This window comes from Cervus canadensis, chromosome 27 (genome assembly GCF_019320065.1).
Source record: "Cervus canadensis isolate Bull #8, Minnesota chromosome 27, ASM1932006v1, whole genome shotgun sequence".
Classification (NCBI taxonomy): domain Eukaryota; kingdom Metazoa; phylum Chordata; class Mammalia; order Artiodactyla; family Cervidae; genus Cervus; species Cervus canadensis.
Genome location: NC_057412.1, coordinates 37814437 through 37831125, shown reverse-complemented (window position 1 = coordinate 37831125; position 16689 = coordinate 37814437). Strand labels below are relative to the sequence as shown.

At 35.2% G+C, this 16689-nt stretch overlaps 1 protein-coding gene across 1 annotated transcript in view; it reads right to left on the bottom strand.

Annotated features, from left to right (window-relative positions):
- The window catches only part of EPHA6 (EPH receptor A6), a 962333-nt gene that overhangs the window by 343913 nt on the left and 601731 nt on the right, over window positions 1-16689 (bottom strand). The window contains exon 7 of the mRNA XM_043449041.1: window positions 2201-2363. Within this exon, the coding sequence (XP_043304976.1) occupies window positions 2201-2363 (163 nt within the window). The remainder of the gene's footprint in view (window positions 1-2200; window positions 2364-16689) is intronic.

The window sequence follows — 16689 nt, the reverse complement described above, 5'->3', positions numbered from 1 at the left end:
TCTGACTCTAGAAAAAAATCCAACCACTAGTCTAAAATAGCAAGAGGAATCATGGTGATAGCTTTTGCACTGTGTTTGTAGAGCACAAGTAATTAATTCAGAACATCATGATTTTGAAAGGAATTATTTCTTATTTTATATTGCTGTCTCAGTTTTTAGTAAACTAAATGTTGAACAAAGTAAAATAGATATGGCTAGAGAGGATTATACTGTAAATTACTTTATTTTACTTACTTCAAAAAATGTGAACCTGTATCAAATGAGAGAGTAACTAATTTCACCTCCCCACTTCACACCCCATCTCTAAGCATTATGAAGTCAGTTAATTAAACAGAATACAGAAGAGAGAACTTAAAAGAAAGTTGACATTACAATAGTTCAGACAGTACTAAAGGAAAACAAAAGCGATAAAGATTTAAAGATGCCCTAGGAGAGTGTATAGAGAAAAAGACTGATCCTGTCAGTTGGGATTCATATCATTATATTCCTAAATTTATAGTAAACCTACCCATACCCTACTATGACATTATTCACTGAAATTCTCTTCTGGATATAAACAGCATGCTTTGAAAATACAATTTAAAGCTAACTAGATAAAAAATGATCCTTTAAATGATTTTCCTTCAGGCTGTAAACTGACTTGGGAGTCACTCTGTGCACCCAAAATCCAGGTTTACACAAACATATTTTTCCAGACTCGTCTCAAACACTATGTCTCTTCCAGGGTAGAATAAAAGTCACTTTCGTGACATTTACAAGTCAGTCATTCATGACTTTTGCGGTCTGCTGTTGTCAGGCACACCTAAGGTTTTAATCCTGTACCTCCACTTACTGATGATCAGATTTGGATAAAGCTACTTTAATTTCTAAAATGAGTTATAATCTTGTCAGAACTAAAAAGATAATTTTTGTAAGGTACTCACTTTTCAGGAGTGATAAACTGGGGGAACTGTTATCTAATTAGTGGTCTTACCATTAGCATCTTATAATCAAACAAAAGGACTTGGCAGGATGCTGGAGAAGTTAAGAGTACAGGCCTTGGAAGAAGACATCCTTCCGTGTCTAATTCTAGCTTAGCTTTCTTATCAGCCATGTGAATCTGGGCAAACTGCTCAATTCCTCTAGGCTTCTGATTTCTCATAAGTAAAGTTAGGAAAATAATACTGGTCTTACTCGATGTTGAAATGTTCAAATAAGATAATACATGTAAAATACTGCACATCATTTTTGGCATCTATGAGAGGCTCAATAAATGGTAGCTATTATTATTGTTATAGAATTTTTATAATTCTTATGTAAGAATTTTTATAATAAAATTGCTGTTATTGAATTTTTATACAAATATAGGCATTTTAACAATGATAGAAATATGTTTTTATTGTAATTAAATAGTTAGATATTTTTCCATTGAAGTAAATAGCAAAAACCTTGTATATCATCCTTACAAAGATAGCAATGTGATGGATTTCTAAAATTAACAAAAAAAAAGAATAGTGGATCTGGGTTTAGAATGAACATGACATTTAATGCCATGTTAAATGACTGTGGAACACTTTTACTTATCTCTCATTTTAGTTTTTAATATATTGAGGCTATGAAATTGAGTTCTAATCAAGCCCATGCACCTATATTTAAACTGAAATGCATTTCAGTGGAGTTTGTCTCTTGACCACTGTTTTTATTGATCTAATATAAGGGAGTTGGTGATGGACAGGAAGGCCTAGTGTCTGCGGTCCATGGGGTCGCAAAGAGTCGGACACGACTGAGTGACTGAACTGAACTGAATTGAACAAGCCAAACCTGCAGAATTTTGAACTAACCGCTAAAATCATTTGCCCATGGCTTTACTCTCTTCCAAGTATTCATTAGTATCATGTTATGATACTAATGTTTGACGAGACTGGCGAACAGTTAGGCAAACACCATCCACTGAGACTCACTATGTTATGTTCTGAGTGATGAATTCTGCATAAAAAGACATATTTGGGCTACATTACAATTGTGATAGAGCAAGGCATTTCATGGAAATATTTAACGATAGCCCCAACACATTAACTGAAATGACTATGAGTATTTACATGAATAGAATTCTGCTTAATGAGACTATTCAAAATTTGGGACATTAGATTTTCAGCTATCAGGATAGACTGAAACCACACTTAAATGAACAACTTACTTTACACTTTTGTATGCAACTTACTTTCATCTCCTGTTTCAAATTCAAACTTCTGACTGTAGCCACTGTATCCTGTTGCAGTCCTCACTCGGATATGAAAAATGTACTTGGTGGCTGGCTTGAGACCCGTGACGATGACACTGGGAGCCTTGGACCTCGTGGAAGAATAGGTGAGTTGCTCATGCTCCTGGGGACAAAGAAAAGAAGAGAAAGGGAATGAAGCAGTTATTCTACTTTTACCTGGAGACACTGCAAAATTAAGCTGAGGAATTATGCTCTATCAAAACTATTGATTAAAAAGTGGTACAAGCATGGTTTTCCATAATTTGGCATTTAGTTATTTATCAATTATGATGCATATGATATGGCCTTGACTTGGCAATTTATTGAGAATGATGATTGTCTTATATAAACTGCATTTGTATTTTTGGCGATTTGGATTTCTGACCCGACTCTAAGGCATGGTGGCGACGTGAGAGCACGTGTACACAGAATGGCAACGGCATCTTAAACCAATGGGCACATTAGGTCAGACCACACCAGCAGAGTGCAAGGAGCAAGGGTGGGAGAATTCAAGTACCCGCTACTCACTTCTACCCGCAGGTAGTGCCAAAATGCCGGCGCTATCCGTGGGTAGACCTGTGGGTAAAAGGAAAAATACATTAATCGCTTTTTAAAGTTTGAAGTCTTTTATCCCAAATCAATTGCACTGTTCTGAAACTCAGTGAATCCCCAGTAGTAACACTGAAGTTAATGCAACTTAAGACATAAAACGATGAAAATTTTCTTTTGAGGGAGAATTGACTCTTCTGAAAAAACACCCCCGTTTATTTTGTAAAGATGTACAAGATACATCATGATTGTGAGGTAGATTTTACAGTTTGTCCACGAGGGAGCATCAAAGACAGAGAAGAATACAAGAGACAGCACTCCTGAGAAATCAGGCAGGACTGGAGGCTTGATTGCTGGTCACCTGCAGTTAACTGACTCTCTCCTCACTAACAGGAACCACAACTAACTGAATGCCCTAGTCACTCAGGGTCTCTTCAGTGGTTTGTCTTGTCCACAACCTCAGAACAATTTACTTGTGCCTTTAAGAGACTGTCCACGATATGCTGGTGCTGGGAACACATTAAACTCAATTCTATTTTTGTATAGTGTTACTGTTCAATAACTTTATGGTGTTCTAATAGGGTAGCTGAAAAAAAAATATGAACAACTTTTCTAAATTCATAGGTCAAATTAGGCCACCAGGTCCTTGAATTAATTCTCTAATATTCTCATTGCAATATATCTAGAGATTCTCAGAGATAGAAATAACTTTCAAGATCATTAATTAAATCACTCATTTGATGCTTATATTCGATCTGTAATATTCCATCAAGATCCCATTTAGCCTCTGCCTGAAAAAATCTGTTGTCCAGAAGACCTTCCAGATTAACGAAGTTATAAAAATCTACATACAGAATGTATCAAACTGCATTTATTGGCCAGTGATGCTACAAGATTTGTAACTATGAAAATAATTTCCCTTATGCTACTTTTGAAAAAATTCCTTATCTTAAAAGTCATTTTTAAACTTTATGGCCATATTTGTCAGAACTTTACATGCTACATGGTTATTCTCTGTCTAGCTGAGGAACCGCATTTGTCATCTAACTCCAAAGAGAACTGTGTTTATTAAACACAAAGTACAAAGATAAATGACTTAACAATAGCAACACTTTAAGTAAAAGGAAAGAACAGATAAACTGCAACTTATATTTATCCCTAGGTCACTTCTAGATTAGAAAATAAATAAATATCTGCCTTCTATAAAATCCAAGACAATAAAGTCTATAAAATCACCAATGGCAGTAATTATCTGCTAAGGCCTTAAAGAAGAAGCTTTCTAAGATCAAGATCTTAATAATTAGGGGGCTTAACACCCATACTGTGCAGAAAAAAGTTTTCCCAGTGGCACAATGGTAAAGAATCCACCTGCAAATGCAGGAGATACAAGAGATGTAGGTTCAATCCCTGGGTCAGGAAGATCTCCTGGAGCAGGAAATGGCAACCCACTCCAGTATTCTTGCCTGGGAAATCCAAGGACAGAGGAGCCTGGTGGGCTACAGTCCACCAGATGGCGAAGAGTTGGACATGACTGAGCAACTGAGCATGCGCGACTGGAAGAGAGGATCCCGTTTGGAAGTTTGGAAGAACTTCTGGATGACTGTTCATTCTTAAATAGAAGAGGAGAATATTTCATCTTTCAAAGAATTTTCTGCAACATAAGAGTTACTGTGTATTCTGAGTAGCATTTCACAATAAGTAATTATGATTGAGAGAATTTTAAACTCTGAAAAAGGAATTTAGTCTTATCCTTAGGGAGAGAGGATACAGATACAGATTGAAAGTTTAACTTAGAATGGCCTCATAATAATACAAAAACATAGTGAAGTGAAGGTCGCTCAGTGGTGTCTGACAGTCCATGGAATTCTCCAGGCCAGAATACTGGAGTGGGTAGCCATTCCCTTCTTCAGGGGATCTTCCCAACCCAGGGATTGAATCCAGGTCTCCCACATTGCAGGTGAATTCTTTACCAGCTGAGCCACAAGGGAAGCCCAAGAATACTGAAGTGGGTAGCCTATCCCTTCTCCAGCGGATCTTCCCGACCCAGGAATCAAACCAGGGTCTCCTGCATTGCAGGTGGATTCTTTACCAACTGAGCTATGAGAGAAGCCCCGGGAAGCCCCAATAAAAACATAACTTAATAGTAATTTATTACTCAGTAAAGTTGCCAGGAGCAAAGGACTCCTTTTGCAAATAGGTTTTAGCATATCTACAGTTACACAGATGTCTGTAACTACATCCCCGGAATAAAAATCGCTAAGTAGGAAGTATGCTCACATGGATCTTCTGCCTGAATCACAGCATCACAGGGCTGCTGCCCTGCCCCGCGTCTTGCCTCCTCTGAGCATGCCGAGGAAGGGAGCACGGAGAGCAGTCAGGAGAGTTCCTCTTTCCAGGGCATCGCAGCCCTCTCTCCTCCTGGTGTTTCCAAGCTCTTGGGAAACCAAGTTAGCACTTGTCCATGACAAGCATAGGGCACTACGGTCCCAGAGTAATTTTGCTTAATTCCCTTTCTGTGACACAGCAACTCCAGTTCAAAGCAGCTGTGAGCAGGCAGAGACGGTGCCTTGCCACGGATCCAGGAGGGCTCAGGTCTGAGCATGCCTGAAGAGGGGACGTGTGAGGGTTTTCCTAGAGTTTGTACAATATGGAATTGCTATTTGTATGCTACTTATGTCTTCAACTCTGCTAGGTAATATATTCCAGTGTTCATATTACTATCTTACAAGCTCTTCATCCTTGGTAAATCCATGGTAAAGTCTTCTCATACTTAATGTTATTCAATTTTAGTACTTGTTTTCTTGATCAAGCTTTCCTGAGGCTTGAACCAACTTTTGGCTTTATCTCTCTATCGTTCTTTGCTTTCTATTTCATTTAATATCTTATCTTAATATAAATTATTTTCTTTCTTCTTTCTTCGTATTAATTATGTTGTCTTCTAACTTCTTACATTTCATGCTTAACTCACTAATTGTCAGTATATCTTTTCAAATACAGTGTAAGTCTACAAATTTCTAAGTATTGCACTACTGTACTTTACAAGTTTTCATGATATATTATTAACCACTTCTAAGCATTTATGACTTTCCATAAATATACTATTTTTTAGTCTTTGTGAGTTATTATTTGCACACTTTTAAGGGTCAAAACAGGCTGTCAGGCAGTAAATAAATAACATTAAATGAAGTTCCAAAGGCATAACCCCATGGGTTGCAAAGTACACTGGACTGTGGAAAGATAATGCTGGCAGTCTTATGTACTAATGCTTATTGGCTGAACATGAAACAGTTTTTAAACTATTTCCCCTTGGCTAAGCATGACTAATAGTATCAATTGTGGGACAAAACATTTAGTAGCAATGCACTTAATGTAATGATATGTATATCATTTCCTAAATAAATGTGTATACAATTTCTAGTTTATATATTGGTATTCACATATACTAAAAACAAAGTCCAGAACTAAACAGTGTGAATACAGGGCATTTACTGTCAAACAGAATACGCATCTATTATTCTCTAGAGATGTAGACATTTATTTAAGGTCTCTTCTCAAGGGCAGATCCTGCATCTTAGACTCAAGATTGCCCCTTTCCAGCTTCTGAGAATCTAGTTTTCCTGGGAGTCTAATCTTATTGTCACATTGAATCTTTCGTTTACCTAAAATGCTCTAAGCTTTATCTATACACAAGTCAACACTTCATGGTCACTAACAGGGATGTTCTTACTAGAGTCTGGACCCTCTTAGCATTCAATTTGAAACCTAATTTAGTGAAAAGAAAATAGGCTCAGGTGTCTAGTCACTATGGCTCTATCTTTCTGTAAGCAAAGGTAATGTGATCTGTATCAACAGAAGGCTGCATGTAAATAATTCTGGGTTGGAATTCTCCTGTCCTGGGCTCAATTTGGGTTCTGCTTCTATTATGTACCTTGGTAAGTCACCTCCAGGACATTCATTTGCTTTGATGTTTATTGAATGCTCACTAGGGTAAGTTCTGGGGCACTATAATAGATTTGGATTACATAATTATCAAAGTTCTACCAAAGCAATTATATTCTGTAATTTTTATGTCAGAAATAGAAGCCTGCTCTCTGCTGTGACTGATTCTCATCATGCCTCATCTTACTCTTTTGGGTTTCCCAGTCCCACTTATGGAAGTAGATTCAATAGGCCCATAAAGTGGTCACTTTTTAACTGGTTTGCTTTCTCTTAAAGTCTTTGGCTGATCACACACACACACACAGACACACACACACACACAGACACACACACACACACAGACACACACACACACACTCACACACACAAAGTCTTTGGGTCTAAATGGATTTCTATAAGATTTTTTTTCCTTAAATTTTAAACTAATTTGATTATACATGTGGATAAAAGTCATGTTTTGGAGATTTTGCTACAGACATATAGATCTACATACATACCAGCAGTCATAAGGTAACAAGCATGATTTATGCAATGCTTTACAATTTTCAAGGTATTTTCACACACATTCTTTATGTAATACTCATAATAATCTTATGGCAAGAAGAACTAGTAATATTTTTGGTCTCACTTAGTATATGATGGAACAGGTCCAAAAAGAATAAGTCACTTACTAAAGCAAGTCACATAACTAGTCAGCTGCTTCTGTTAAAGTTGTGATTTTTCACTATCCCCAAGTCAAGCAGATACATGTAGCACAAAAATGCTTATAAATTAGACTTTGAGCCAAGGTTATTTTTACACACTTTATGTTCTTGATTATCTAATCACTAGAAATAACTTTAAATTTAAGATTGACTGTGGAGTAGGACATGAGTTTGAGTAAACTCCTGGAGTTGGTGATGGACATGGAGGCCTGGTGTACTGCAGTCCATGGGGTCTCAAAAAGTCGGACACGACTGAGTGACTCAACTGAACTGAACCGTGAGCCAGATAGGAATGATTTGATGGCATTAGAATACTTTTACATAAAAGTTCCTCAGTGGAAGCAAGAATTCTCAACATTGAAAATTTCAAGTAGTAATATCAAAGATAAAGTTATTTTCTATTAAGGTTAACACATCTAATCATTCTGCTTTTTTTTTTTTTCTATTTTGACATTATGTCATATGGACAGATTCCATGAAATTCCAAGGGGCTTATATTAATAATTCACCCAATCTTTCAAAGCATATTATTCCTATTTGGGGCTGGGAATAGAATTTGCTTGATAATGTCCAGGAGATTCTTCTAGAATTTTTGATGTATGATGGTACCCTGCATGGCTTTATACACAGAACAGCCCTAAGAGGACAGATTAAAGCACTGTTGGATTTTTCTTTATCCTTTCAAGTCATGCCAAGTTTCAGTCATCAGGAATAGGGAAAAGTACTATTAAAAATTGGCACTCTACTACCACAATCATTATTTTTTAATGTCAATGTTCTAATTAAGCCAATGGTAAAGTTCCTGTTCTGCTGGATAGAAGACTGAAGTGATAGATTCCTAAGAAAATTTTTTTAAAAAGTGGATATTAATAGCTCTGCTAGGGGTCCTCTATGTCAGTGTCTCCAACCTCTTTGGCACCTGGGACTGGTTTCATGAAGGACAATTTTTCTTCGGACTTAGGTGTAGGGGAGGGAGTGTGCAACCTACATCCCTCACATGTGCAATTCATAGTAGAATCTGTGCTCTTATGATAATCTAATAGTCTAATAATCTAATGCCACTGCTGATCTTCAGGCAGTAATGTGAGTGATGGAGAGTGGCTGCAAATGTAGATGAAGCTTTGCTTGCTAACCCACTGCTCACCTCCTGCTGTGTGGCCTGCTGTCTAACAGGTCAGGGACCAGCAGCAGTTCTTGGCCTGGGGGTTGGGGACCCCTAGCTTAAGTTATTTTTTGTCGCTTGTCTCTTTCCACTTTTGTGTCTCTCTTTTTCACTCCGCATCTCTGTCTCTCTGTCTCTCTCTCTCACACACACACAATCCATCAACAAATTCATGATAGAAGACTGTTGAAATGTCTCCACAATAATCTTCTCAAAACTAAACAAATCAAAACCACATTTAGAACATGATCTGCAGCAAAATATTTTTCCTGACAAAGCAAGAACTGCATAGCCTAGAAACATAAAGTTTGAAAGGTTATCAAAGAATCTTGTTGTCTAAACAATGGTATAAACAAATCTGAAAATATTTCACTTGAATTAAATGAAGTGATTTCACATGACCTACAGTTAAAGGAAAGCTTGTGTACTAGATTCTGTCAGAGTTTAATAATTATTTTCCAAAGAAGAGGGATACTGAATTTGGTGGCTTTTATTTTAAAGGTCATTATTACAAATGAATCCTATGTGGGGGTAGGTACTTATCATACCCTGGCTGAAAGATTCCTTAAGATTTTTCATATTTTTACTTTGATGTTGTAATTTCCTGATTACTAATGTGGATTCCCACGTGCTGTTGAAGTTGAAACAAATATATTAGTTTCTGGAAAGGACAGCTTCCCTAAAATTAATACATGGGCATTGTGCTTGGTTCTTCAGTTTATTTTTGAATTTAATTAGAATGAGATCTTTTAATGTTCTCTGAGAGTCACCAACTCCCAGTGCACTCCAATTGCAGGATTTGTAAAATAGAGCAGCAGAATAAGCTACGCGAGTCCAGGAACTGAAGTTATATTGTGTCTGTAAGATAGGCATAATTATAAAAGAGCTTATAGTTCCAAAAAGTCATCCATTTCCATTCTTGTATCAGTTTATTTGATTCATTCCAAAGAAGTATTAATCTGTTTCTTTTTTAAGAGCTCTTTAGAGAGCGAATCTTATTCTACTCTAGGCAAACCATATGGTACACAGGCTCTTCCTAAAGTGTAAGTTAATTGTCTTACTAAACTTTAAAAACAATATTTCTTTTTAATATGTGGAAAATGACTCTCCTAATGACTGAGCTGTAATAAGCCATTATTTTCTCTCTGCTAATTATGACTGTCTACCTAGAAATCCATAGAAGATTAACTGAAAAAATTTAGAACTAATAAGTCAGTTAGCCAACATACTATTATCAGTTACTTTCTTATACACTAGCAATGCCCAGTAAAATTGTATTTTAAAATATTCCATTTACCATAGCAACAAAAACCTTATAGTTTATGACAAGAAATATGCAAGACCTATATGAGTAAGGGGCTTCCCTTGTAGCTCAGTTCATAAAGAATCTGCCTGCAGGTTCAATCTGCCTGCAGGAGACCCAGGTTCAATCCCTGGGTTAGGAAGATCCCCTGGAGAAGGAAATGGCAACCCACTCCAGTATGCTTGCCTAGTAGAAAATCTCATGGTCAGAGGAACCTGGTGGGCTGTAGTCCATGGGGTCACAAAGAGTCGGGCATGACTGAGCAACTAACGCTTACACTTATATGAGTAAATCTGTAAGTGCTTGCTGTGTAAAAAAGCAAGTCCCTTATTTATCCTGTCTTATTGCAATGTAGAGATCTTTTGTAGAATACCACATAGCAACAGTAAAAGCAGCAGCCTGATTTTCTTTTTTCTTGAATGAATTAGTTGTTAATGCATAACTGTTAAATACAGTTATGTTTGATTTAGGTTTTTAACAGGTATCTAGGGGAGAACTTTTCTTCTTTTTTTCTTACACTATAATTTTGTTTGTATTATGCTTTTAAAATGTGAAATGAGTATTAAATGTTATAAAACAATTTATCTGTATTTGCAAAAGTAATTATACATTTTCACCTTAATGTAGTATATACTTATGAAGAACTATCTTTGCATTCCTAATATAATCCTTACTTGTTAACATCTGGTTATAATATAATTCTAAAATTTTTATTGCAGTCTTTAATTCAATTTGAAAACATTTCAAACAGAATTTTTATACCTCTCTTTAAATGATCTTGGCCTAGAGTTTTCTTATTTTTTCCTTTTTATTATCAATATTTGGTTATACTATTTGAGTTAGGCTATATTTAAGAGAATATATTATGAAACTTTTTCATTTTTTAATTTTCTAGAATAATTGATATAACATGGTAATTATCTGATCCTTTAAAACTCAACTGAGATAGATCATTTCCGGGACAGATATTTGGCCATGTTTTAAAATTATTTTATCCTATATTCAGATATTCTTCCTATTCATTTTTGTTAATCAACAGAAAATTATCCATTACATTTATATATCTAAATTTACAATTAGGTTTGATTTTTCATTGAAAATCTCTTTCATAAATATTGTCTTCCTCCTTCCTGTCAAGCTTGCTTACTTTATCAGTCTTCAAAAACACTGGATTTTGATTTTATAAATTAAATACACTTTTCTTGATTCAGTTTCATTAATTTTTTATTTTACACTTATTCATCTCTTCTTTCTCATCTTTTTCTGCATGGGTCATATAAAAAGTTTGGATATATATGCATATTAATATCATTCATTTTACAATAGTTTGTAATTTAAGTCTATTACTCTTTGGTGGTTCAGACAGTAGAGAATCAGCCTATAATGAGGGAAGCCTGGGTTTGATTCCTGGATTGGGAAGATCTCCTGGAGAAGGAAATGGCAGTGCACTCCGTATTCTTGCCTGGAGAATTCCATGGATAGAGGAGCCTGGTAGGCTTTAGTCCATGAGGTCACAAAGAGTCGAACATGACTGAGCAACTTTCAATTCACTTCACTTCACTCTTTAATATATGTTATTTAAGATAATATTCTCAATTTTCAAACAAACTGATCACGGGGTGGCATGGGGAAATTCAACTTTTTGTTTTCTTTTGTTACATAATTTTCAAGAAATGATTCAAAGAATGACAGAATAATTTTATACTATCTGGTTCCTTCCTCTCGTTATTTCAATGTGTATCAATATATACCCCTAAGTAGGCGGCAATAGCCTCAACAACATGATATCAGTTCCTTCAAAGAACAAAATAAAATAAAAAAGCAAAGGAGTGTTGGATGCATAGACAGTGTTTAATATTAATACATATCTACTGATTGATATCCGCAAAGGAATACCTAGCCATTATTTAACATATGGTGCAGCTCTGGTCACAAGTCATTGGGGACTGGACTACTAGAATTGTGTTCCAATGTGGAAGTGCTAATTGGGGTGGCTTCCAGCTCACACTGATTCTCTGGAGACCACATCTAAGTTAGCCCCACATTAGGGGAAAATGGGGCTGGTGCCCGACAAAGATGATTGCCTCAAATATAAAAGAAAGCATAAATGCTTATGGATTTCTTCTCCAGTGATACTTAATTCATAATGAGAAGATAGAATTATATTGAATAACCTCAGCTTTTCTGATTGCTGCACTCCTGAGTCTAGAAGATTCTACTCTGCCTTGGATTAGACATTTTGACATCCTTAAGTAATCATCAGAGTTGGGTTTTTTTGTTTGTAACCAAAAGAGTTGCTTTCTTTTCTTATATTCATTTAAGTATACAAGATGGAATTTTTAACTTGGGGAGAAAAAGAGTTAACAAGCTAGTTGGTAGGGTGTACTAAGTTAGTGGGTAAGGTGTATTTCTTTTTTAATTTTTAAGTAAAAATTGGCAACTGCTATGACATAATTACAAATTAAGTGTGAGTACAAAAATATAGAAGTAGATATTCTAAGTACACAACTACTTTTGACTGCACTTTCGGAGAAGTATCATTTAGTATACCACAGCTATAATTTACTAAAATCAACTCTTGATTACCCCAGTAATTCAAAACAGGAGATAACTCTAAATCACTTTTAAAACCATTCATGACTTTTTTCTTATATTCCATCTAATGTTCACCTAAAATGAAAATTAAAATGCATTCCTGAACGTCAAATGTTGAGCAATAGTACAGATAGTAGCAAAGTACAGCTGATGGGAGAAGTATATTGATCAAGAATTAAGCATTCAAGTTGATTTTCACAGAAAACAGTTAACTTATAAGCAGATAATTAATTGCTTGAAATAGTGGTTAAATTTACTTTCAGGGAAAAAATGGCTAAGTTATTACAATGTGACCTTTACAAAATACTGGTGCTAGAATGAGACCAATGGAGTCCTAATTGTAGTTAGTCTATGAGAACTGAGATGATTATACCATCTCAAAGGGTTAAGCTTATTGTAAGAAAAAAATATATAAAATATTTATATATTTTTACAGGTCCAGTAGATGTGTTTAGCAGTATTTCTTTCTTTTAGGAACTATTATAAAAAGGTAGTTCGTTTAAAATAGGGCAATGTAGGCTTATGCCTTGAAGTAATTCTGCAGATGCTGTGAGAGGTCTTTTTAAAAATGTTGTATGTGTTTTACTTGCCTGTTAACCACTATATTCTCATTGCTTAAAAAACAATGTTTCTAGTATATTGTAAGCTTTCATAATACATTGGCCAAATATATTGAACAAGTAAATTGATGAATTAATTGCTCTATGTGTACAGCTTTAAAATCATACATATTGTTACAGCAATTTAAAATTAGTTTGCATAAACTAATGATATTTCAAATGAGAGATGAGAAAAAGTTGTTTTACTGGCCTATGGTACCAAAACACAATAATATTATGTCAGTATAGCTGACTTATTTTCCTCATAGCTTTGTGGAGAAGAGCCGATATTTTACTTGTCAAAAAATATTTTGCAGAACAATATGCTTGAAAACCTGAGATTTGTGCTGAAATATATTTTAATACTTCCATATATATTAATATTTCTTCAGTTTTAACTTTCCCATCTGTATGCATGTAACCTACCCTTGTACAGACGGGATATAGTTTTCCCTTCTGTGCTCTGTTGTGTGTGTTAATCACTCCTTCATATCCAACTCTTTGTGACTCCACAGCCCGTAGTCTGTGGTTCCTCTGTCCAGGGGAATCTCCAGGCAAGAATGCTGGAGTGGGTTGCCAGTTCCTTCTCCAGGGGATTCTGTGCTCTATTACTCTATTATTTTCAAATATCTGCTGATATCAGTAGTTATCAGTAATATCAGTGATACTAAGGTAGTTATATAAAAGCTCATTATGAAGCAATTTTATCATAAAATTAAGATAAGTTATCAATAAATGCTCCTGAGAAGAAAAAACCACAGTAAGAGTCTTTGGAAGCATCACTACACATATGTTGACTTCTTCAAATATAAACAGTATTCCAAATGTCAAAATGAATGTTTTCAAAGTTAAACGATTGGAAGAACAAGGCTGAATGGGGTGACACAAAATGAGAAAAGCAACATATGCATGCTACTTTGATTAATTCTTCCCAGTTGTGGAATGTGGATTAAAAAAATACAGCTAGATACAGTAACATGGTTTTTAGAGAAGAAAAATATAGAGTACACAGAATGTACATGGTTAATTTTTTTCACAATAGTGTTAACTGATTACGTGATAGATAAGAAGTACAAAGACTAGCAGAGACCAAGTCTTTGAAAATGAAATAACTGGACAGTAAACACAGGTGACAGGACTCCAAAGCTATCACTTCATTGCTAGTTATTCTGACAGAATTAAAGTGAATAATAAGGAAGGTAAAAATTATAGATAAGAATAAAAGAGAAAATAGCATTCCACTAGAGTGAAATTTCCAGTAGAATACAAAGGGGAAAAAAAAGCTCTGTGGAGAAGTCTCCATGGAAAAACGTCTTCTTTGAGTATTGTATAAAGTCTTAACATTTGTCCAAAGCAGCTGCATAACATGGTGACATCAGAGCTTCTTCTTGCATTGAAAAGGAGGCAGAAATTCATTTAAATGTACAAGCATGAGAATGCCTTAGTCTCACCTAGAATAGGAAGAAAACACTTTCCGATTTACTTTTCATTTTCATTTTGAAAAGATTTATTTTCCATTTTTATCTTTGCATTTAAATGTACGTTGTTGCTATGATGAGACTTTAATTTTTTTGTTATATTTGTTGATGGGTCTTAATTATGATCTGATGACAGATATATTTGTTTTGTTCAAAACTGAAACAAAGATATCTGTTAAGATCAATGCACAAAGCTACAAAGCATAATTTAGGTCTCAAGGAACGTAGTCCCCCTTCCTCAAAGAGGGATTTTAAACCTTCTTTGTAAGTGATATCATCGTGACTTGAAAATCATCCCATTATTCTCTAAATAACTCAGTATTTTCAGTTAGTGATCTAAGGCAGTCATTATCTTTAAATTTCCTTAGAGGACCAATAATATTAAGATGTGTATCAAATGAATGCTTCAAGGTTTATACTCAAACACAACAAAGTATAGGTTTATCAAGATATTGTGACTGGAAACTGAGTAATATCCCATGACTGTCATTAACGACAGAAACTTAGTAATATAATATTAATAAACAGATTACAGTAATTTGTAGCTTCCCACAGATCACACACACACACACACACACACACATACACATGGTTCTTTTAGATCACACACACACACACACACACGGTTCTTTTAGATCACATACACACACACACACACACAAACACACACATGGTTCTTTTAGTTCCAGTGCTGGTGTTTGAATCCAAAGAAACATATTGAGATATGTGGAGATAACTACAGATGGTGTTAAAGGCAAGAAAAGGAATTCAGGGCAAGGCAAGCTCATTTTCCAGAAATATTATTTTAAGTTGCCTCATTATCAAACAATGGATATATATAATTTATTTACTCCACATATAAACTAGTTTTGAAATCAAATCAGAGGAAATTGTCTATGATGAATCAATAAATTAAATTTAGGGTAAATTAAAATATAATCTGGGTCAACTGAAGAAGTCTTTGTTCTTGGGTCATGGTCACAGATGTTGCCCATTTTAAGTATTCATCAGCTGGTACTTGGGTTGGTGGTACTAGTAATGGATTCTTTTTCATTGCACCTGCAGAAATTGCCTTACTTTCAATAGTGGATAATCTGATTCTATAATTCTGTTTTATTTGCAGTGACCACACTGGCACAACCCAATGTATAGTCCAGATTCAAAGAACTGAAAGACTTTTTTGTGATAGTTTTCTGTTTTTCTTTCTTTTTGCTTTACTTTTCTAAATTAACTAGTTGGTTTTTTTAACCCCACATATCTCCATATATAATTATTAAAATAGTTTTAAACTTCTAGAATTTCATACACATTCAACATTAATAAATTTCTTTGCCCATACTGAAAAATATTTATTTTTAGATTAGTACAAACTAGAAATAAAGCATGTAATATTATATAGGTATAAAATAAATTAGTACAGCAAATTAAAGACGGTGGCAAATTCTTTTACACTCCTCTCATTGAAAAGTCAGATTTTTGCCCCTCACTCCTTGAATCTTGTCTAGCCTGTGACTGATGCGACCAATAAAATAGTGTAGGAGTGAGCAATTTCAGTTACTTGCCCAGTCTCTAAGAAAACCGGCAATTTTCACTTTTGGCTTGGAGCTCTGCATTGCAATCTAAGAAGTACGACTAGCCTGGGACCATCAAGCTGTGGAGAATTCCAGAATAGCTTTGGGGGAGCCCTGGAGAGAGAGCTGGTGAGGTGGGGGAGGCCAGAGGGAGGTGGTGGGAGGGGGATGATGATGAGACCCTAAGCATGGCCTTTCTTCAGGAGTTCCAGCCCCTAACCTATTTTCTGTCATCCCAGCTGAGGTTCCAGAAATTGTGGAGCAGCTCCTGCTGTGTTCTGTTCAAATTATACGGTCCATAGATTCATGAGATGCTATACTTATTGTTATTTTTAAGCTACTACATTTTTGGGGTAGTGTTGTCATGCAGTAACAGGTAACTGGAACAAGCAGATTGACCATTAACCTGTATCTCATAGATCTCAATCAAATATGGAATTCTCAATCTAATATGGGATTCTTTATTTTTGTCACTAGATTGGGTGATGGTATTTTGAAGATTCTCTTTTAACACATAAAACTTAATCAACTTAAACACCTAATTATCTGA